At 36.7% G+C, this 23703-nt stretch overlaps 1 protein-coding gene across 6 annotated transcripts in view; it reads left to right on the top strand.

The window, feature by feature from the left end:
• Window positions 1-23703, top strand: part of LOC150108619 (catenin delta-2-like) — a 593872-nt gene that overhangs the window by 124671 nt on the left and 445498 nt on the right. For all 6 annotated transcript variants that reach the window (XM_090390888.1, XM_090390887.1, XM_090390891.1 and 3 more), the window contains exon 2: window positions 9689-9815. In XM_090390888.1, the coding sequence (XP_090247014.1) occupies window positions 9720-9815 (96 nt within the window). In that variant the 5' untranslated portion in view covers window positions 9689-9719. The remainder of the gene's footprint in view (window positions 1-9688; window positions 9816-23703) is intronic.

Below are 23703 nucleotides of genomic sequence, written 5' to 3'. Positions count from 1 at the left end.
TTTCGTTAAAATTGTACATTTTATATTAACTGCCCCTTTAGATGCCTCCATTGTTCTTGATTTATCTTTTATAATTGTTGAAACAGTTTTTCTTCTCGTGCTATTTCACCGACTTTCTTTCCTTTGCCATATGCTTTAATCACCTTTATTTTAACATTTAAACTTAAAGCTTTCCACGCCTTTTTTATGTTGAAATTTTCATCAGTAGTATTACTTTTCTTACTGGACATGATAGGGTTACGACGTGATACGAAAATTGCAACGAGAGAAACGAACGCTTTGACAGCTGATTAGCAACTAACGTGCCAAAGGCTGTGATAAGTTAGAAGTGGGTGAATCATAGTAGCAGCTATGATTGCGTATTTCTGATAGGCTTTGCTTGTCGACTAATGGCGACGCTGCAATGCGTATGCAAAAGTCTTCTTATTCCCTTTAGGTATCAGGCCTAGTGGCCTGTTACTCAGCTCTTTTAAGCCATTCTAAGCCGTCCCCGTTCCGAGGATAAGGTGGCCTAGCCGTATGCCTCCCGGTTTGTCAGCTGCGTGTGTTCACGGGGCCGGTTTGCCTACTTGTGTGAGGAAAAACCCCTAGATAAGCTGGGGAGAAAAACTCTGCAGTCCACGCCCAAGACCGACTAACTTGGCTATGTCTGAGAAAGATCCTTAAACTCCTCACGTCGGCGGCGAGAATCGAGCCCAAGACACTCCTTTCCCAGTCATATGGTTGCCAAGCGCATAGCCTCAGCTAACCGCGTGGTTAGCTGAGGGGCAAAGTTAAATTAGAGAATTTTTAATAATAATTTTTGGTCGTCGTAAGTCGAGGACTACCTGTATATTAAATAATGGCGAGAGATATCAGCAAACCTGACTGCCTTTTCCCTGACATCATCAACAATTTTACGGAACTGTTTGGTACATCACCGAAACATCAGAATAGTAGTGTAGCAGGATGTTGTTCTTATATAGTCTTAGCTAGTAATCATCTTTTGTATTGTATTGCATCTTTGATAATATGCTCGCTGTTTATCGCTTTTGTAAATTATTGCTCGCCTAAAGGCCCCCCCAGCTGTAGCTGGGGGGGCTTTTAACATATGGATAAATTTTAACATATGGATAAATGGACATTTTAACATATGGATAAATTCGGTTTAAATGGAATTTTGATGAACTTTAAATGGAATAAAGAAATGAATCGGACTCGACCTCGATGAGGATATCCGGTTGAATGCGTTTATTTTAACCGAGAAATTTTTTCACTAGCCTTTTTCTGACATGTATTTCAACAATAATCAAACTGAATAATGCTGAATTTGATCGAAGACATTAATCTCGTCGCACTTGATCTCCTAATAATATATTTAACCATGATAGATGCATTTAAAATATAAATAAAATTTGGTAAATGATAATCATCAGAAGTATAAATGAATGATGAAGTCGATCATTGTATTCTTCGTTTTTAGCGTAATCGTTTTCTGTAATTTGTACAGTTTTTCTTAAATGTATACATGTAATGAATGTACATCTTAAAGTAAATATACATCGACACTAGTATTGTAACATCATTTTCAGCTCTCAAGTTTTATTCTATGTCCCCTCTCCCATTTGTTTGACTTAATTTTCCGTTGGAGTTGGACTTGCTGAAGCTCAGTCTCTCCACTGGAAATGCTTTTCAATTGAAAGTGAATCAGCTGTCATATGGAGCTAGAAAGTCTGATTTTTCATCTCTCAAAATAATATACAAACTAGCTTCATAGACCTAGTTCAAAGCAACCACCCATCCGCTTCGAGTTGAGTTTTTTTCTCGAGTTATTTGGACATTCCTATAGTGCACGTGAAAATATAAGCTCGTTCTAAAGTTGTGATATTTTGAAAATGCGTGTTGAGGGTAATTCGTGCTTCGTGACCGCTGACATTTACTGTCCACCTCCCACAGTCTGCAGCTTAACGAACAAGACTTGAACCTTGCACACGCATGTTATAATATCATTTTCATTCGGTTCCTGGTCACGTGAGCGAAATTCGATAAAGACAGTTATTGAACCCGTTCGCATTACAATTGCTGATGGCTATGGAGGTATTAATCGGACAAAACCGTGGTGATCAACGTAGTGTAATTTCACAGACACGCTCCTTTCGCCTTCCAACTTCCGTGAATGCGAACTCCGGCGCTACCTGAGTACGACACTGTCAATCGATAGGCTGGGTATTCACATCAGTGATCTGCAGCCGCCACGCATGACTTATTCACATTGATTCGACGCCGTCTTTCCAACTGCCTCCCCTTTCCCTCACCCCCTTCCACACACAAATCGATCCAAACATTGAAAATAATGAGCTATCCGTTTATTCTAGAGAATCGGTGTTCGAGAGGGAACAAATGACCCCACCCCAGTCTTCTAATCACTATTAATCCTCCCCTTCTTCGCTAATGACAATAGTGTGATGCTAGAGGCTTCTGTAATTCTCAGGCAATAAACGTTCATCCAGGCGAGACCTTTCTATCCTCCCCACTGACCAGACAGGTTTTCTATTTACCTGTAGATAGTCGGTTCAGCACCCTCTTGTGAAGATTACTTCTAATGAAGGTATATGGGGAGAACACTCACTGTTAAAATTATTAATGGTTTTAAATACAGAGAACTTAATTTGGACCCCATCTGATTGTTAGTCGATAAACCATTCTTAGATTTCCTTTCACTGTTTACTAAGAAAAGTCGATATATATTTCTGACGATTTGTTCTGTTACACAACAACTGGCTCTTGGTGTTCATTATTGTTTGCCTTTTCCACAGACGATGACACTTTTTGAATAGTAAAAGGATTTAGGATTCTTTTCATTTGAAGTGAGTTAACTTTTTATTTTCTTACATACAGAGATTACAAAGAAAAACCTGGTTTATGAAACCGCTTATTTGAATCGACTTATATCTTAAATATGGTTCTGATTCACTAGCGTCTACATAAAGCAGTCGGTAGTGGCAACTTTTTGGTTGCAAAGACTAGGTACGACTTTTCCTAGGACATGCGAACCTTTTAGAAGGACTTCTCATTTGCAGGTGACTTAACCAGCATCATACGCGTAAGATTCCCCTCCTAGAATTTATAGCTTTTGCAACACTCATACCGGTACCAAATGCAAATTTGATACATGATGCTTGCTTCATATCATGATGCTGTTTAGATTATGCCAAAGCATAATTGCTTTGGCATAATCTAAACAGCCACCATCCATCTAATCATAGGAGAGTAAAGAAGCAAATGGGGGGGAAAATGATAATCCTGTACAGCCACTTTCAATTTTCGTGTGATTTACTGTACCAGCCAATACACGTGATTGACGTGTGGTATTGGTTGGCTTTCTGATTCGTATAATTGTATATGCAAGTGCATACGGGATACGATTTTATGCTTAGATATGAAATACAGATTAGTTATAGGTATCGAAGTAGGTGTGATATTTCGTATTCTTGATAAGCATGCCGCGAATTGGGGTATGTGGAAAGTTGTTTAATTTGTATTGGCAGAAGCGACCAAGGCTGTGGCCAATATATTGTACCAGTGAAGTGCGTGTTTGACTGTTTTATTGCATTAAAAAAATAAATCCTGTGTATGAGATTAGCTAACTTTCGGTTGTAAAGGATCTTCGCGTCCTTGGTAGTAGCAATGGACTTCGAGATAGTAGCATATCGACTAGTCTAATCTGAATTTACTATTCATCGCGAATGTGTAGTGGGAATGCAGTTTATCCTTGCTAGAACCCACTTAAGCGCTGAATATTATAATGGAATTTAATCTGCATCCCTCATCTTGTAAAAATGAAGCTAAACACGTACTTATTTCGTATTCTATTGCTAGTCAGAGATGCAAAACTGAAATAACTAATGCACTTGCACCCTCCCAACTAAATGGGTGGGGGAATCTTAGACTGTCATGGACCTGGGACAAGGACTGCACACGAAGCGAAATGAGTACTCAAGAGAAAGTGCCGAACTTCCGATGAAGCAGTGCGACGGAAACACACTCCATATAATGGCAGATTGATAATAAGAGAAAATGCTGACACTTACATTCGAGATTAACCGCGAAGGGCGGAAGGGTTTAAGACCCGACATAGCACGTGTCATTTTCTGTGAATTAGACAGAGTATGCGCCTCCTTCCTGAAGAGAGGAAAGTGACACGCACATTTATCAAAAGACCAGCTGTTTGTTCTTGGGCAAGGTTGTTATGCGTCTGCGAACCATCTGTCGGTAACACAGCAACAACTGTCAGGAGCGAGGAAAACGTACGCACGTGAGGAATTTGTGCGTCACTCAGCTGCCATCACAACAGGTTTAGGGAAGTGAGTCCTCGTCTCCGACTTTCGAAGTAGGAAGTTTTCTGTCATCTAAGGCACATCCTGTCGAAAGGAGGGGAGGGGATTGCTTTCAGCAGTTTATTTTTCTGAGCATACACTTCATCCTTGATGCAGTCCAATACAGGGAACAGATACTGGCTGCTGTTACTCTTATGCAAAGTAACTGATAGGAGTACGGAAATTTTATTCATGTGATTTATTTATGGACGTAGTCAGACATTCTTAAACAAACATGTCTTTCACTGATTTTTTTTTCACTTTCCTGGGTACTAAAATATGACTGGGGGGGAGGATTTTTTGTACATAGTGAATTTACATTGCTACTTTGTGTGTGTAGTGTCATAAGATTTGTGTGTGAATTCTGTAGCACAGAATGAGTAGTCAAAATAATCATTCTTAAATTTTAATTGCCTGGAGGACCATTAAGTTGGTACCAGAGCAATGAAGTAATCTACTTCAAGTATAATTGTCAGTGCCTCCATAATGCATTTGCAAGGAGACAGGAAAACCACCCGGAAACCCCACGCAGTTAACGCAAACATAATATACTGGACTCATAGATTACCTTCCTAGACTGTAATTGAAGTCAAACCTTGCTCTTTATTTTCTTTACATCTGTAGAACTGGTCTCTATTTGTATTCCTGTTCTTGGTTTGTTTCATTACTGATCATTGTTATCAGAAACCGAATGAAATATTAATTGCTGATGGTCACAATTCGGAGCCGCCAATTACTATATTTCCAGAACGGCATTGTTTATTTTGCATATTTATTATCAGCAGTGCATAAAAAATGGAGTTGGATTTTTGGATTACTGTAATATATTACTACACCTTATTTTTGGATTATGCAAGTAAATGTATGATAGGTCACTGATCTTGATAATATTAGGGACTTTGTCGGGAGTAAGTCTCTTCTTCTGTATTCGGAAAATTTTTTAAGGAATGGAAATATGTTGAGAAATTGTAGCATTAGAAATATTAAAGAACTTTATTTCTCAGTTACACTCACTTCTAAAATTTATTTCGTGTATTTTAACGTTTTAAGAATTGTGACATAACGAAAAAACTCGAACCCGAGGGTCTTCATAAATTCTTGAGTCACTCTACTATGATACTTCAAGTGAGGGTCTGAAGAATCAAAACAACATTTGTGGATGAGGGAAGGAAAACACGAATTTCTCCAAAAGGACTGTGGCAGTATCGCGGAGTCTGATTTTTTTGCCGAATTAATAGTTTGGTCACTTGGACACAAAGTTTATTTGATAGATGAATACTTTGGAATCTTTTAAACAAACAACAACAAAGAAAAGCATTTGCTTAACGTGAACTCAGCAGGGTGTATATTTTTATTTTTCCAATTATACATGTGTTTCATTCTAGAATGAAGCTTTGCATGATGATTTCCTTCCTCTCTTTATAGCTTTATATTTGTAGTCACGTGACATATTTTCGAAGCGTGAAGAATCACACATCCATTAAACAAATATTATGCAATGATTTAGTTGTCTGTATTCACTACAGGCAGATCTTAATTTCCCCCTCGCGTATCAGAGTTTTGGCTTATTTTATAAATAAAATGGAATGTTCCTTTTGGCTACAAGTATTATTTAAGCTGGTATTTCAAATCGATACAATCGCCATTACAGTAGACACTCAGTACACTCAAATATCTCTACCACATGTCACACCCTTCTTCCACTTGTTTGCTTCTTGGAGCCATTACATCCCCTCCCTCCCCTTTCAACTCTAGGTGTCATTCAACTTCATCTTCACTTATGCTCTTTATCATCTCTTCCGTCCCACCACTTGTCTTCCAGTCTGTATTGTCTAAAAGGCGAAGGACCCCCAGCTTTGGGTCGTCTGAAGAACTTGTGATCATCGTATTTCACGAGAGTCGAGAAGCAGGTCGGCGACAAAGTGCCACTCTAATAACTCGCCCCATTTCGCTCGCTGGCTAATGGACTGTAACTTCCCTTAACAAGAACTCTCCCCTAAGCCATTTGTTCTAGCCGTCAAGTGGTACGTGAGGGAAGAGTAGCCAGATAGTTATCGTGCTTTCTTTGGGGAAAGAGGGGAAAAGAAAATTCGTAAAGGGATTGGAAAGTGCATACCCCAAGAAAGGTGTTCAATGAAACGGTAAATCATATTTCTGGAAGTTTGTCAGGAATGAGGATGGAGAGAAACATTGCACAATGAATGGGTTAATTATTGCAACACTATACCGGAAGTTCTTGTGTGTCCTTATAATTAGGAATATCCCCAAAGGAAAATAATGCTGAGTGAACAGCGTAAAATCGTCTGATATTTGTCTTCTTAGCCAAGAAGCTTTCACGACACGAAGTGAGAAAATTTATCTTCCTATTTTCTTTCTTGAATTCCACGTTGAACAGGGCAGCGTTATCTTCACCTCGTACTTTCTGTCTAATTGCTTTGAGCGTTCTGCTTTCATGCTGTTTGGTTCATTAAGGGATTCAGCGACTTAAAACATCGGTGAGCAATTTACTTACGTGTGGGATTTCGTAACACAAAATGATTGTTTACCGGATCGTCATGTAGTTGAATACTAAACTTTTAAAAAATTGTTTCTGTTGCATTGTAATTAGTTATTTTTCGCCTTGATGAATTCATCAGTGTCATACAACGCTGTAGTTCGATGCATTTTTATTTTATTATTATTATTATTATTTTTTTTTTATGAATGTCGCTTCTACCTACGAAAGTTGCAAACCCATAGTACCGCGAGTGGGTTAAGGATTTTATTTTTACATAATCCGGTAACTCCGCTCAAGAGTCCAACGTAGAAATTTTTAGCAATTTCAGGCCTCCAGTAAATGAGATGATCATCACGACAGGTGATGGAAAATCATCTTCACCCAATCAGTCGCAAATATCAATTCCAATGGCAGATTCGAAACAAGGCCGGTAGCTTAACTTTGAACAAGTTTTCCATTTAACAACTTGGCCTTTCTCTTGGTGAGAGGGAGAAAAAACAACACAAAAACGCATTATATACTCCTCAGTTACTGAAATGTCTTTAGAGTAGTTCTTTAAAATTCATTGACGGATTGCAATATAAATTCTAACAACCGTTCTTTACTTTAATACTCTCATATGTTTCCATTCATTGCAAGAGGTCACTCTGGCCTCCGCTAACACTCATTAAATGTCTTTTTTTTGTTGCTCAGAATTTCGTTTAATCACTCTACTAGCAATAGTTAAACTGGGACAGCTTTTCAAGTAATAATGACGTCACCAGTTAATCTCTGAATTAACATTTCCGCTTGAAATATTTCTCTGATCACATAGGAACCGTGGAAGTCACTCGAGCTTATTATTATACACCTGTGCACCTCTCATTACAGGTTTTGTAGATCACGTTATCTGATGAACTACATCTCGAAATTCGAACTCCAGTTATTCCAATAATCCTGCGTGCTTTAAATAATTTAGCCGAAAATATAATTGTGTCTCTACTAGTTATCGAATACTGCTGCTAACTGAAAACATATCTAGCATAGTTGCTTGATTATGTCATGTATTGTTTTTGGATTTGTTTCTACAAATAATAGTATACAAGAGTTAACAGTGGATTATTGAAATGGGGGAAAGTCAGTTTTATTAAGTGACTCATTCACATGTGGGTCCTTCGATTGCTTTCTTTTTCCCTGAAAAACACGGAAATGATTTTCGTTTTCAGGCATTTGTCCTCCTTTGTTCCATCACTTTAAAATGCTCTCTCATCAGTTTACTTGCATTCTTCAGGATGCATACCTGGGATTATTGGCATAAGGATTATATATATATATATATATATATATATATATATTACCATCTCTTGGACATTTGCATGCTCACTCTACTCCCATACTTCATAGGGTTTTGGAAGCGAAGTTTCTGCTGGATGAAGAAAAAAAAAATAGTGGGGTTGCAAGTTCCTTTTTAGCGTATGAACTGACAGCCTGTTGGTTAGAGACCGGCCGCGCTATCCACACGACCAACTAGGATGACATACGGAAATATAACTTAGTGGAAACGGTCGCTCGAACTACAGATGATCGTCAAGGGGTAACGATTCTTGAAAATGTTTGCAGTTTTCACACCACTGTTTGATTCCGCCATCTACGTGCCATGGTGATTACAACCTAGTAATACTTTTCTATATATTCTTAATTCCCCCCCCCCCTCCATCTGCAGTAATGAAGCCCGTTTCATTTGCATTTGATAAGCACGAGTAGAATTTTTCACTAAATATTGATCATTGAGAGCTCACTTTTACATTATGCAAAAGTAAAATATTGTATCACTTACTAATAGTTTAAAGATTTTGACACAGTATTCTTTTTTTTTTTTTTTTGTTATCGAATTCTACTATGTTCAGTAGGCCTTTCCAAATGCAGCATGTTCAGCTGATAAATCTGAAGAGTATGTCTGCTTAAAATATACCACGCTTTCACAACACAGTTACTAATACTTGCTTTTTTTTTTCCTCAAACTGCAAGAACACTTCTACATATTCTAATCTTTCTTGTTTCCATTCAGTTGCAAATAAATTAAAATATTTACATGATATTTACACACTTTAAATGCTGATGAGATTTCCTCTACATCCTTTCCAAATGTTTATTTGATGTTCGAGTATCTACAGATATTCAAATACGCATTCGTTAGCTGATTCCTGCTTCCTATTTATGATTCATTTTAGACGAACAGTATTTGATAAACATGGATAACTTGTCTTTCAGGAAAAGACTGCGAATGGCGGTCTATTCCTGAAATACGAAAGTGAGGTAAGTTCCACAATAGGACAGTACGAACAGTTTTTCATTTTGTTGTTTCATTCAAAGCTTTTCTCCACTGCAACTTAAAATTCTTCTGGTGCAGACTCTGTATTTTTCTTTAGAAATCGGTGACTAGAATATTAAAATCGTGGCTCGGACTATCAAAATTTTGATTCTCCACAATTCATTCTCCTCAGTAACCATTTTGGATAAGTTCACGAATTCAAACTGAAAACTGAACATTTTCCCGAATTGCAGCTCCCTCATAAATCACCCCTTTAAAAGACACACATAAATAAAATTAGAAATAAAAGAGGTTAAAGGAAACTGCCTGCTTATTTCAAAATACCGGATAGAATAGAAACTAAATATTAACACCTCATGATCGGTAAACAAACAAATGATTTACGCCTTGTATTCCACCCTTGGTAATGCTCTGTTTGTTTAGCAATGTCAAGTTTCTACGATATTTAAATGTCATATTTCTTTCCTGTTTACAGCATGTTATCAAACTAGATGAGGTGCTGACGTTTTTGTTATCTATTCGCAGGTTCACAGAAAGCGCTAAACCGGAGGGAAGGATGCCTTCGGGACAGCATGTCGAGCAGGACGAATCTTTAGTATATGGATATTTGCCAGCAGAACAAACAAACATATTGCAGTCCGTAAAAGAACAAGTAAGATTTAAACATTATTTCCAGAGGGGAATTTTCAAGTCTTTCGTGTACAATATATTAACATTCTTTACGCATTAGATCCTTTTATGTATTCATGTCAAGAAGCAGACTTCTCAGCAGAACGCAAACCAGTAAAAGGGTAGGATAAGGGAGAAATTGTCATCTGTTTGCCAGAAAATTCACTCGCTTTGTATACTGTCTTTTTGCTGTTTTGTATAATGATGATTTCGATGATGCGTTATGTCAGTGAACGAAAGATGCATGTTACTCTGACACGCTGTACTAATTCAATCAGCGTGTGATCAGTAATGAATTCCATTCGCTGCATTACCCGCGAATTAGATTGCATAACTAAGGCTAACTGCTGAAATTGTTACTGCATCTGATTTAACTTGACAAACTCTAGTTTGGATTTCAGCAACCATACGAACTAAAAATAGAGTAAAAAGTGTGAAATTTTCTTTGAGTCTTTGTTGTTAAAATTGTTAGGAGTTGTATTTCAATTCTCCTTTTTTAACGTCTCAAGTAAGAAATAGTTCTTCGACAGGCTTTGCTTGTACTCCTGTTTGCAATTGTTTGTTTCGAAAACCAAGCTTGCCTTTCAATACATTGGGTGATGCAAATACTTTCATGTCACTCAATCGAAAGTCGCAGAACATAGCAAATTAAACCGGGTTTACGTTAAAACATGGCGATGTATGATGATAAAACTCGGCAGACTAATTCCTAATGAACAATACAACGCTACCGACCATAATCTCTCCTTAAAGACCATTCTGGGAATTTTGGGGACAGCAAATCTTCGTGACGAGTACGTTTTCATCTGACATGCAGTATGATTTATTTATAGTCATATCAAGTAATGAAGATCTGATTTCACGTTCTTTTGCTTTTTATCTACGTATAACAACACAATATAAAAATACATTGGACCTCCCTAGTTTCAACGTGTTACTACTACTTAAGTGTATGGACCAAGGGTGTCGAAATTGCACAAATGAGAAGGAACACTTGTCAAGTTTTTGTATTTAAAAAAAAAAAAAAAAAACTAGATGAAACTTGTAGTCTCTGGAATATGTCTGCATTTCGATTTTTTACCTTCTTTGAAACTAGAGGTCTAATGTGGGCACCTCGTACTTCTCAGAGTACAAAAGGAATATTTTCAAATGTTTTTTCCTATAAAAGATTGCAATTTATAGGATCTCTTCACCTTTCCAAAGTTTTATTAATAATTAAGTATCTTCATGGACTATTAAAACTAATCTCCAAAGACTGATCTTGAATTATGCCTTCAAATTCAGTTGAGCTTCACCATCAAGTGTAAAGCAACTTTGAAGGGAAAAAAAATCCATAGCACTGGCTCAGATATACGTTTTTTTGTTCTTCATTATTTTGGCATTCTTATGATTAAGAGAGACTGCCAGGGAGTCGGGCTCATCGAGGGATGCCACATACTACACGCGCCAGCTGTCATATTTATTCTGAATTCATTCACACCGCTTGTACACACAACATCCGATGGCAATCCATTCCTGTCACGCACCACTCTATGAGAGAAAATTCTCGATCTTACTCCCGTCTTAGCAGCATTCTCAGCTTCCAAGGATATGAGTAGGGAAGTCTTTTCAGGTTGTGATCAACCTCTGAAATGATTGAATTCTAAAGAAAAAAAAAACCGCTGTTATAAATAAATGTGTGTTGAAAACTGTGGAAATGACCACACCTGGTCTTATGAAGACCTTATTAAGCGGAGAGGTGGTTAAGGCATCACATCGGATTCTTAAGTTTTTTTATCAACATGCCAGTCATCTGTGATACCCTAACCACCTTAGAAGTTTCACCTGTAATCTTTACTTCATTGTCCACAATTACCTGTAAGTTGTTTCAATCATTCGAAACGCTGATTAACATTCGCCCATAAAATGAGTCCGTCAGCCAGTTTGCGAGGATTCTTTATTGAAAATGTCTCTTATGACGGCAACTTGCCATTCTGATATCATCGATGTACAAGTTAGAAGAGTGATACCTGTGAGATAACCATGCTTCAATCCATTTCACAAAACTAGTTTTCATATCCATCTATTTGAGCTTGAAATTCGGTCAAAATGCCTTGGCAAAATCGAAAAGAGAATCCTAATCTAAAAGAATAATTGTGTACCCATTCCTCTTAGTCAACTCCACTGTCACTTTTGTAAAATGAGTAAACTGGTAAAACTCGACTTACCTTTTAACAAAACAATAGTCTCCTTTCTAAACGATCAGTGTTATTTACCCATGCGACATCTCACCTATTTCTAATACTTTAATAACCACTCCGGATATAGACTGGTCTAAAACTGGCTGCATCAGTTCTATTTGGAACTAGAACTGATGATTATATAATGGAATTAACTTGTCCTCCTTCCGCTCATTAAGAATTGTTCCTGTTTCAAGTTAAATAACAAAGTTTGGGGGGGGAAGCATAGCTAACTCTCTAGCACCCTTCTTTAACACATTGATATCTCATCCCAAACTCCACTGTCCATCTTTATCTATTCATCGAGATCTATTTCGGCTTCTGGGGAACAACTATGTTAGAAATGTATACCTTACCAGAATGATTACTTAATAACTCGGTTATTTCCAGCGCATTCGACACTTTGCTGTAGTCTATATTCACTATAGTAATAATGCAGAAAATAAATGTCAGAATAAACTTAGAGTACAGTATTATAAAAGGAATCTGATAAAGATGTTATAAAATATGAAGATAAGTGTTCTTAATATCTTGGAATAATTACTTATAAAGGCTGTTAACAGTCAGTAACCATACAGTGGTAGAAAAAATCCACGAGAAATACACTCAAGAGTACATATTAATACTTGAGGTAGAAAAGACCGCAGAAAGATGAAATGTAAGGCAACTGGAGTAGGCAGTCAGGATTCTCAAAATATCGAGGTTTTACAGTGGATACACTGCATACTTTAAAGATTGAATTCCGGGTAATTAGGGTAGGGTAGAGAGTAATTAGGGGGTCTAATTCCCACATTGTTTTATGAATGTGAGAATTGGAAGGATTTTCTTACCGAGTTCCTGGCAAGATTTATACAAGCATGCTTGAAGAGGCTAATCAAAATTGTGGAAGAGAAACTTGGGTTAGAAAAAGCTGGGTCAGGCCAAATAGTGATTGTCTGATCAATTTTCACTTTAACGCAAATAATTAAGAAATTATAGTAACTTAAAGGATTTGTATTTAAGTTTTATATATTGGGGGGGGGGGAAAGCATATGACAAGGTGCCAAGAAAAATATTGTTCAAAACGCTACAACTAAATTGTGTAAAAAGCTAGCAGTTCGAATTGAAGAATTCAGAGGATGACGGTTTGTAAATTAGGTCTGAAAAGAAGGGTGTACACTATCTCCACTTCTTGTTCATTATCTGTATGGATCACATTATCAAGGAATGTGTGATATTGTGATACCTTTTTGATATTACACTTTAAAATAAATCCAATATAAATATTTAGTATTCCTTAACTGAATAACTACGGTCACAAAATTTGGCGTGTAAATCCTTAATAAAGAGACAAAAAAAAAAAAAAACAGAAATATCAAATTCCTTCTCAATGAATCTATAAAACAAGTGACATTTCAGCCATTTAGCAACAGTTTTTAATGAAGATAGCAAATGAAATATGACAACAAGATAAGCGAAGCTGGTAGGTGGGGAGTTAACAAAATAAATTATAGGGAAGAAGAGAGAGTTTAGCCAAAACACTAAACTAGCAGTATACAAGACAATGTTCAAACCAGTTTTATCTTATGACTCTATTATTTGGGTCAGTCACTAAACTAATTAGTAATCAGAGATATGAGAGTTCTGAGAAAGGTTCGGTGTGTGTGTACAGTCAATGGTAGAATGACATTAAAAATGAAGATATGAAGGAATTCGACATAGTTAGCATAGCTAATCTAAGATGATATGGTAACTTAAACGGGATAGGAGAGGAAAGGTCAGCAAAATTAGTGGTCGATTCTGGGGAGGGGGAGGAAGACAAACATGTGGGTTGATTGGTGCAATTAGAAGGAAGTTAGTCTTTATCTGTCAGGACTCCAGTATTGTCAGATTTAATTTGCAGGAAAATTGTGTATACGAGGTTAGTAATTATGTAAACGGCACACACCTTGTTGAGGGTGCATATCAGGAATTTGTTGATGAATAACTGAAATTTTATAGGATGCATTGCATATTTCCAGTCTCCAGTGTCTCTTATAACGTGCCCTTTAGTAGGTAAGCGCAGTCTTCATATTTGTAGTTTAAATCGCCTAAATGAACCCACTTCTGAAATGCTCTCGTTCCTGTCAGTGGCATACGTGCAATATGATCATGATCCCATGGCAACAAGCAGAACTTATTAACTAAAACACTTTTTTTGAATGTTAGTCAAGTGGGTTTTAATTTATTGTCCTACATGTTTCGCCGATTTTTGCTATCGGCATCTTCAGGGAATACAATTGGTAAGCTATATGAAGGTAACAGACTATGTTTTAACTGACAGTTCTAATTCATACAAAATTAGTATTGTGCGAGACAATGCGCGTGTCTCGGGAACATGATTTATTTGTTACGAGACATAATGTAATTGGCGTGAATGTTCATTGCTTTTGATGTTTAGTGATCTGATTAAAGCTTTCCAATTTTCCGGTAGGATTAGACCTTGATTCTTATTTAGGTTTCCTGTTGAACGGGCGATCGTAACAGCCTCCTTGAAGGTTCTGCAATGGTAGTTCTCTTCTATATAGGGCATATGACTCTTATCCCACTCAATGAGATGGTTGGTAGAGGCAAAGTGGCAAGAAAAACCTGAAGTATCTTGTCTGTTGTTTCTGACATGGCAACAATAAGCAGAACTTATTGTTGTCATGGGATCATGAATGCTTTACGTCTTGTCCTCTTTCGTTAGCCAAACAAGACTGTTTGTATAGTGATTGATCACAGAATCGCATTATTGTTTCAAAATAAGTTTTTCGCTTTCGGGAATTCGTCATCATATAGCACTCCCCCCCCCCATTTTTATTTTATTTTAATTTTATAATGTAGACATATTGACTAACTTTACCTTTATGAACAACGGTTGTAAACATTAAGAACCAACAGCGAGAATGTGAAAAATACAACACTTAAAAGTAAGTACCTATAAAACAAAGCCCTGTATTGTTTAAGACAATTTCACTAGCAATGTATTAAAAAAAAGTAATATATTTCTCTGAAAACATAGACGCAAACTTCTGAAGTAATAAAATTTCCATTACAAAGAAATCCGAGCAAACATGATTCACGTGGAGAAATACGCCCACAAAAAGCTCTTTGAAAAATTAAACACTATGCCGTGTATTAGCTAAAAAATAATTAACAACACGCACAACTCTCCCAGTCGGGCGATCTTTACTCTGCCATCATTACTTACTTCTGATTATCTTAAATCGAAGTGTGACTTGGAATATATTGGCTCGACTTAATAGATTACCGAAGACTGATAATAAAGATGTGAATGCCAAGTGGCAATTATACGACAGGACAAGTGAAGCCTTGAAGAATTTGAAAAGGAGAATCGAGCATCCTAATTTCAGCGACCCATTAAACGTGTCTTCAGTGCCTTTTATATTGAAGTCTTTGAAACCCAAATACACAGCGTGGTACAAAAGCCTTTTTATTATCTTTGTTACCACTGCTTATAGTGGACTCTATTCAGCCATTCTACTTTTCTCATCAGCACATCCCAGAGTCCCGTTTCATGGTCTGATGGCGCTTTTTACTATTCTCCTGTACGTTGAAGGAATTGCCTTTCTGGCGCTACTTGAATTAAGTTCTGCATTCGCCAGAAATGCCCCCCCCCCCCCCCCAATCACTGATTTCCCTAGAGTAATTATTTACAGAGCTAAGTTACTTTGCAACTCGAGGTTAAAGTCAGTGTCAGATTGGTTTCGGGCCGCTTCTGCTGCACATAAAGGACAGTTCTTTACCTCGACAGAAATCCACTTCGTCTGAAAGAGAAACAAGAGTACTTGACAGGCGACATAATTTGCCAAGTGCACCAGTGTGTTTCGTGGCTGGTTTATACAAGTGAGAGGATTAGTTTAGCGAACTCACTATTTCTACAAAAAAAAAAAAAACATGCAGAAAGAACTTGGATTTTAAAACAAATTATCAAATAGGAATTTAAGCTCTACTTGATATTGAAATTTTCATTTTAACAGGTTGACTTCAAAGAGATAAGTCAGATGAAAATCAAGAGCGAAGAATATCCATTCTGAATCTCATTAGAAATCATCTCTTAGAATGACTTCATTCTTAATGCTCTGTTTTAGTGAACTATTGACATTATTAAACAGCTTCAATAATGAAGAATATTTCATTATATAATGGACCAAAGCGCTTCAATAATGCATTGGTTGCAATTAAGTCACGTTAATAGGATTTAATAGACTAATTGGATTCTTAATATTAGGAATTTGAACAGCGCAGTTTAATTATTCATAACCAAGAGACACTTGAGAGATCGATGTGTTAACAGAAAAAAAATCTCAAAGCTATATGTGAACGCCTTATGGTTCTAGTTTTTTGCGATGAAGGGTTTAATGATTTTTATTATTATTTTTTTTAAATGACGATCCTTTTTCTAGTTAATTTACTAAAAGAAATTGTAGGCTTAGAAGGTTTTTGTCGCATGGAAGCAGTAGTCTTAAAATGGCTTATTGTTAGAGCAGAGGGAGGGCGATTAAAATCTTGTTTGAATCGTCACGAAACAGTTCAGATAATTTTTTTTTTTTTTTTTTTTTTTTTTTTTTTTTTTGAAAAAAAAAATACAAACTTAGTTCATTATAAATGTCAGTTAATATGTATTACAATATTCTTTTTTATCCGTGAGAAATAGTTTTGGGTGTTAAAAACAAAGTTTGGTATATACAACACAATCTGTTTTGGAGTTTCGGTGAACCATCCTAAGCTGCGAGGTCAGGGTATTATGTCCGTCAATTACAGGTGTTCCTCTGGCCTGTTTTTTCAGGATATCAACATTATCGTCTCCGTGAGAGATCGGTTAACTCCTTCAGTCGAAAAGCTCTTATAAATGCTCTTCGCATTCTTCACAGGATTCCAACTCGCATCTCACTACTGATAAGAGATTAACCAGTGATACAAACGAATATGATAGCAACATGAATGAGAAACTTTTGAAAGAGAATATGGAATGCTACAGAATTTGTTTTGCTAACTCTAGAAGCGTTACTAACCACCATGTAAACTGAAGCTTTTTTTTTTTTTTTGCTAATGATCAAAAGATTCACAAAATGCATGACACATATTAGAAACTGACTTGCAGTAACCTTCATAACGAAATCATTTTTGTTTTCCGTGTTAGAGTTAAGAATGCATAAGACAAAATAAAATTGGGGTTCTTTCTTTGAAATACAATTTATTTAGCAATTCACTGGTTTTCGTGTTTAATCTAATATTAGTGTTGTAAATGACCTACCTACAGTTGTTGTGCTTCGGTAATTATATATTTTTATTTAAATTTTCATCTTATGGTTTTCTCTTATAAAGAAAATCGAAATAAAATGTTATCATTAAACAAGGCTTAAAGTAGTTATATGCGTCCAAGTTAATTTGTTTAGTCACAAAATATTTATTATTTTATTTATTTATTGCTGAACTTGTTATAACAAAACTCGATACCGGGATCAACCGTAATATCATTCCTGAGGCCCCAAAGCCTCTACCCTTTTTCAGGCCTCGGGAAGTTGAATGATTTATCATAAGAGGTCCACCCTAACCGTCACAATGTTCGTACTTCACCTTAAACCCTGCAACGTGTTTTCATTCACCACCTCCATTGGCACATGACTTGCGTCACTCATCCATGCTAACTTTCACAATGTCTGCCATACCTCGTTTCCAATGTATACAGCGTTGGAATATTTGCCAGAGCACCAAAAACGTTTTGCGCTTTTACAAGAAAAAAGTATTTAAAATTTGTGTTAGCTAATTAGGTGATAGCATTCCTGGTGTACATTGTGATACTGAAATCAAACGATCAAGGGCTTGGCCAAGCTTTTCTAATAAACAAATAACTTCATGATTAAATCGTCCCCCCTCTTTCATTTTCAATATACATTCAGCACTGATGTACTTCTCATATGTTTGTTTATAGAACATCTCCATCACCTAGCTATCTCTAAACTCTTCAAGTATTGATGTTTACTTCCTGTTCTGAACTTCGTACTACCCCCCCCCTCCTCCCTCCCGTTCCATCTATAATGCTGGCTGTCTGTACCGTGAGGTCGACGACCACTATTGTCTGACCGCAGACTAATGTCACGGTCATACAGGTGACGGGAACGTCATGTCTGCCTTTCATTAGTTACTTCATCACTGCATGCTGACCCAGTTCATTTGGGTCACACGCCAAACGTGACCCGTATCTGAGACTGATGGGTCAAATCTTTTTGTCTTGCGTAATAACTGTAAGAGACAGGAAATGTTAAAAGGAAATGCACGCTGTGTTGATCTAACATTAGCAACTGAAGAGAACTGGTTAATCTTTAGCTGTTCTTTTGGCCTGAAAGCAATATTTGTCATGGCAAGTACCGGTAGGTCACTGTTTTGATCAATCGCAAATATTTTACCCGACCACCAATTATTACAATTTACTACCCTTTCGAAATTCTTATGTAACTACATAGCAGTGGGGGTTTGAAATAACAGTCCCTATCCACGAAAGGTTTGAACACTACATATCAGTATTACGTGTGCGCTGAAGATCGGATGAATTATGAACCCTGCTGTGTAAACCAAACACGGTCATTTTCAGGCTATGTTAGGTCCCCAGCAAAAATAGGTGGTGACGGACTCGTATCGGATGCCGAAAATTAGTTACAAATTTTCATAAATCGTCATGATAGGATTCCAATCCGCAATGTGTAGGTTGTACAGAGATACTTATCAGTTTTTCTATAAGCAGTCTTGCTAGTGTTTCATTTTATCTCTCAGTCCGAGAATGAACTGCACAAATGTAGTCTACCAAAAGCTGCAGTCTACTAGCCGTAGCCCGCAGCCATTTTTCATATTTAGAAGTGGTTTATTAGTTTCTGCCCTTGCATATCTGAACGAAAGCGATCATGTTTGGAGAACATTTGTAATTATCTTTTATTTTTGTGAAAAGCAGTCTGCAGAGCCTTGACCCTCTCGGGGAAGAGGAAGTTGCAACACTGACCCCAGTGTATTTTAATGAAGGTTCTATAGTTTGCGATATGCATAGAAACTAATGCAGTTGCCCACCACGTGTATTATTGTTAATCAGGTACATCGGTGAGTTCAATTTCCCCATTTGTAGTCTTAGGAATAATTTAAGTATATTAAGTAAACACTATTTTAATAGTACGTTGTACCTCTACTATTCAACCAACAAGATATGGGTTCGAATCCCTAAACAATCATGGATGTTTTGTAGTCTGTGGGTGATAAATTTCATCGCTCTGTGTTGAGACTACTTCTCCACTTATTGAAAGCCTGAAATGGCTTGAAAAAGTTCCATGTTTGGTCTCCAAACACTGTCTTGAGTATCAAACCATATTTCTACGACCCCCACCCTTTCACTTCAAACAATATCAATGCACAAAGATTTGTAACTTTTGTAAGTAGGATTGATATAAATTTTAAGATTCCCATTGGAGTATTATTGAGAGGATATATATGCATTCAAATTTGTTAAGAGATTAAATACAAGGGGAAAAAATCCTCAATCTATGTTCTTGGTAGATCACACCACCTCATTGCAATTTTACAAGGACACGAATATTTAAAAATACTGTGGCTCGGAAAATGCGCCATCTTCCCTTTGCAAGGATGATTTTGAAAATTACCATCTGCTTGAATTCATCATTTTATTTCTTTGCCATCTGTTTGAATTGGACCAATACATATATAAATTTTAATTTTCAACAAGTATGCTAAGAATTTGCCGTGAGCGCATGCGTGTGAATTAATGAGATAGGGGAAAAAAGTAACGGTTGTAGTTAACTGGTCCTCTTCAACGTCTGAGAGTGCTTCACGTCTTTGAAGCTACGTACTTCGATCCGATTTAAAAAGAAATATATTTCACTAATTTTTGTGCATCAGGTAGTTTTATGGCAACATTTGTTTTTGAACAAATATTTTGTAGAACCTAGTAACATGATAGCTTGTGAAAAAGTCTGTCTCGCATACATTAAGCCAGCTTGTTGGCTCTTTGGCTCTTGTACTCATTTTAAAGGGAAATACGTGCAACTTAGTAATTCCATTTTTTCTTCCGAAATAACGAGGATTAATTGAACACTAGAATCATTTCTTTTGGCATGCAACAAGAGAAAGGAAGTGAGACCAGTCTGATGTCGAGTACGATAGCTGAAGGGAAAGAAAAGGCGATTGGCGACAACTTAGAACTAATGTCTAAGCTGAAAAATACGAATTTAAAAAAAAAATTAAAGGCAGGAAACGACTCGGTTTTTTCCTCCATCTTTCTCCTTAAAGCAAAGAAACTTCTGTGTATGGTTCGTAGTAATGGAAAACTGACAGAAACTGATTGAATAGAAATGGTTGAAAACTGAACCTTTTCACATGTCTGGCTTCCTTTTGATATTTCTTATCTCAGTAGCTACCACCGCTTGCCAAAGAAACCCGAAAATCGCCGTAGAATGCGAGAGTCTTTATGGGGAAACTGATATGTGGTACTTTTATCACCGCACAGTGATTTTCCTTCGATATCACCTCAGAAATAGGATCTGTAATAAATCATTCGCCATTCTTAATACAGCTTTGATGTTTCGCGATGGACCCTGCTAAAGAGAACCTCCGTTGGCTCATGCTGATAATCAGATGATTGCTGTTCTAAATTATTGTAACTGCAATACAACTGACCTTATAAACTTTATCCAATAAGTTAGCCGTTTATTAGATTTAAATGCATCCCCGTTGCGCAATTTCCAAATAGTTTTGAGAATATTACACAAGCTAAGTTATACTGTAGTCCTGAATGTAATTTTCAAATAAGGAGGAGACATGGAAAATGAGTTTCATTAATAAAGCATAGTCATTTGAAAATTACCATTCATGATGTATAGATTAATTCGCAAAACATTTGCAATCATTTTTGTCCTTTTCATTTATTTTTATTGGGCAACGTTATTTGTGATGATTTATATAATTTTTATTTTTGTTAATTTCCAAACTGGAATTCTGAAATTAACTATTTTCCCCCTGAAAAATAGATACAATTGCTATGCTCAATGGTATCTATTTTATTAATAAATTGAATTTAGTTTAAACTAAATTCAATTTATTATGCGCCAGCCTGAAATTTACTTCGGTGAATTTAACACTAGCTCATTCGGTATTCGTATAGTTAAGAGGCACTGAAATTTTAATTTAACTACTAAATAGAGAACAATTTGTCATTATTTATAAAAGTCGTACTGAATTGCAAATACGGCTGTTGTGAATTGCAAATACGGCTGTTGTGAATTGTAAATAATCTAAAATGTTAATTTTCTATTAATATTTGAAAGTTAGTTTATGTTCCTTGAGAACAGTTTCTGCTTGTTATTCATCAGCCCAGTTTGTACAACAGGAATATAAATCATTCATTCATGTTTTACACATTCCTTATTTTATTGTAAGACGTGGGAGACTGCTTTGTTGGAGGAACAAAAGGAAGAAATCTATCTGCTGTGTTCACTTGCAATCTAATCTTGCCCACTCGTTTCAGTTTACTCAAGCCGAAGTAACCCTGTCAAAAGCGACACGACGTTAGATACAATGCATTCGACACCCTTCTGCACTAAGCAAACAAGGCAAATAATTGATAAGTCCTACACGAAGGCAAACAAAATCAGTTTTTTTTGGACTGAGCCTGAAGGTACATCGCATCCAGTGTCATTTAATGCCAACGTATTGTTTTACACAAGACTCGGATACGTTAGGATACTCAAACCTGTCAGTCGATGCATGCGTCCTCTTTATCCAAACCAAGAAAGAGAGACTGGCAGCCTTTCACTTAGTATTTCCATTATGTACATTTTGCAAATAAAGGAAGAGTAAATTACTACTTGTTATTCCTTCCCACTTCCAATTCTTAATTCGCGATTTGTAATGACTTAAATGAATTCAAACGTTCAGATGTGTGAAATTGGACACTTCTGTGATCTGCAAATCATGTGACACCAAACTTTTTTTTTAAATACCTGTTACTTTCTTTGCCAGGTATTCATACAGCATGTAGCGCTACATGGATTTGCTTCATGTAAATAAATTAAATACGTTTTTAAAGGCTAATAATCCATGAGGGTTGTAAGCTTTACGGATATTCTGATACCATGTGAGGGCTCAAATCCTGCACTTAGAGTAAATGTAGAACTTATTCAAACCATTTTAGACGATCTCTCATAAGAAATTGTTATATTTTAAAAGCCTTAATAAATAAACTGAAATTTATTCTCTACCTGAAGTGTTTATTTGAACATTTCAAAATGGTTCGTTTTTTGTCTATCGTGTCTTACACGTCTTTTGGTGGGAATTTCTTATTGAAATATTTAACCAGTTTGGAATATGTATACAGCTTGGACAATCATCTACCATTTTTACATGGTTCCATTATATGAACCTGCCCATTTAACACACTTTTATCATTGATGTGACTTTCTCCTTGCCGCTGGCATTATGCCAGGAAGATACAAAGCACGCACTTGGATAGTTTCATAACTGTGGTTGAAACTTTTCGACTGCTTACAATTTGCATATTTTGTCTATTGAATTTGGGAATGAAGATCGCTGTGAAAGCAGTGGTTAACATGCTGAAACAGCTGTTCAAGAACGTCTTTGAAGGCTCCATGCATTCCGTGTATAGAGTCTACGGTGCCTTTTTGTTAATGTGCTACTGTGATATCGATTTTCAAATAAAAACTGTTTTGAGAAATTACAAATTCAGTGAGAGCAAACTCTTCACACTGCATATTCACCGATACGTCAATACGACTATGCAAACGACTGCGACTGTACAAAGTGATGCAACTGTTGCGGGGGGATGGCCAGTCGCGAACGCATTGCTTTTACAGAATTTAGGCTGAACAATGACCAGTTCTTCCGATGTGATCTGTAGACTATTTTCTTTTAGAGCAGAGGGGATTGTTCGTGTAAAGTATTGACTTTGAGGTATGCTGGAATAACTAATACCAACTATTTCGTAATGCAACCAGTATTATATATTATATTGATTTCTGTTTGTCCATTTATTCCATATTTACAGACGAGTCTACCAGTTTACTGCACGATATAAGTGGGATGATGCTTTGTTGGAAGAACAAAAGGAAGCGCTGTATTCCGCTAATGAACGTCGTGTGGTCTAATGTACATCCATTGCTGGCCTATCTTCCTTCGAAGGCCTCCGTCAAATCAGATCGTTAATTGGATGTGCAGGGAACTTCCTGAACGTTATTTACAATAATGGCACGAAGCTTCCTTATGCTTTGGTTTAGTAGCATGTTCCTTTCTCAATTAGCACCTCCATGACCGATAGATTGGACAGGAGAATACGATTCTGCTGTTAATAAAACTGAAAGCTGAAAGATGTGCTATTTTATATCCTCGCCATCGTATTTCACTATCATTTCGTATTACTCTGAAGTTATTAAGGGCAATCTGTGAACAACCTGTGTTCGATCAGAAATCGTTTTTCGTTCAACGAGTGATAGATGGAAACGATTTCATTAGTTGTCGCTATCCTGGTTCCAGAATACCGACAGCTCCCTCCCCAATGCTCTGGACCCAAAGCTATCCAAAGTTACGGATAGCTTCCGCAACAGATGCCGCTCATTA

Source organism: Typopeltis vanoorti, chromosome 3 (genome assembly GCF_054136105.1).
Source record: "Typopeltis vanoorti isolate ZY-2024b chromosome 3, IOZ_Tvanoo_1.0, whole genome shotgun sequence".
NCBI classification, from domain to species: domain Eukaryota; kingdom Metazoa; phylum Arthropoda; class Arachnida; order Uropygi; family Thelyphonidae; genus Typopeltis; species Typopeltis vanoorti.
Note: the sequence above shows the minus strand (reverse complement) of the source record. Positions and strands in the feature narration are given on the sequence as shown.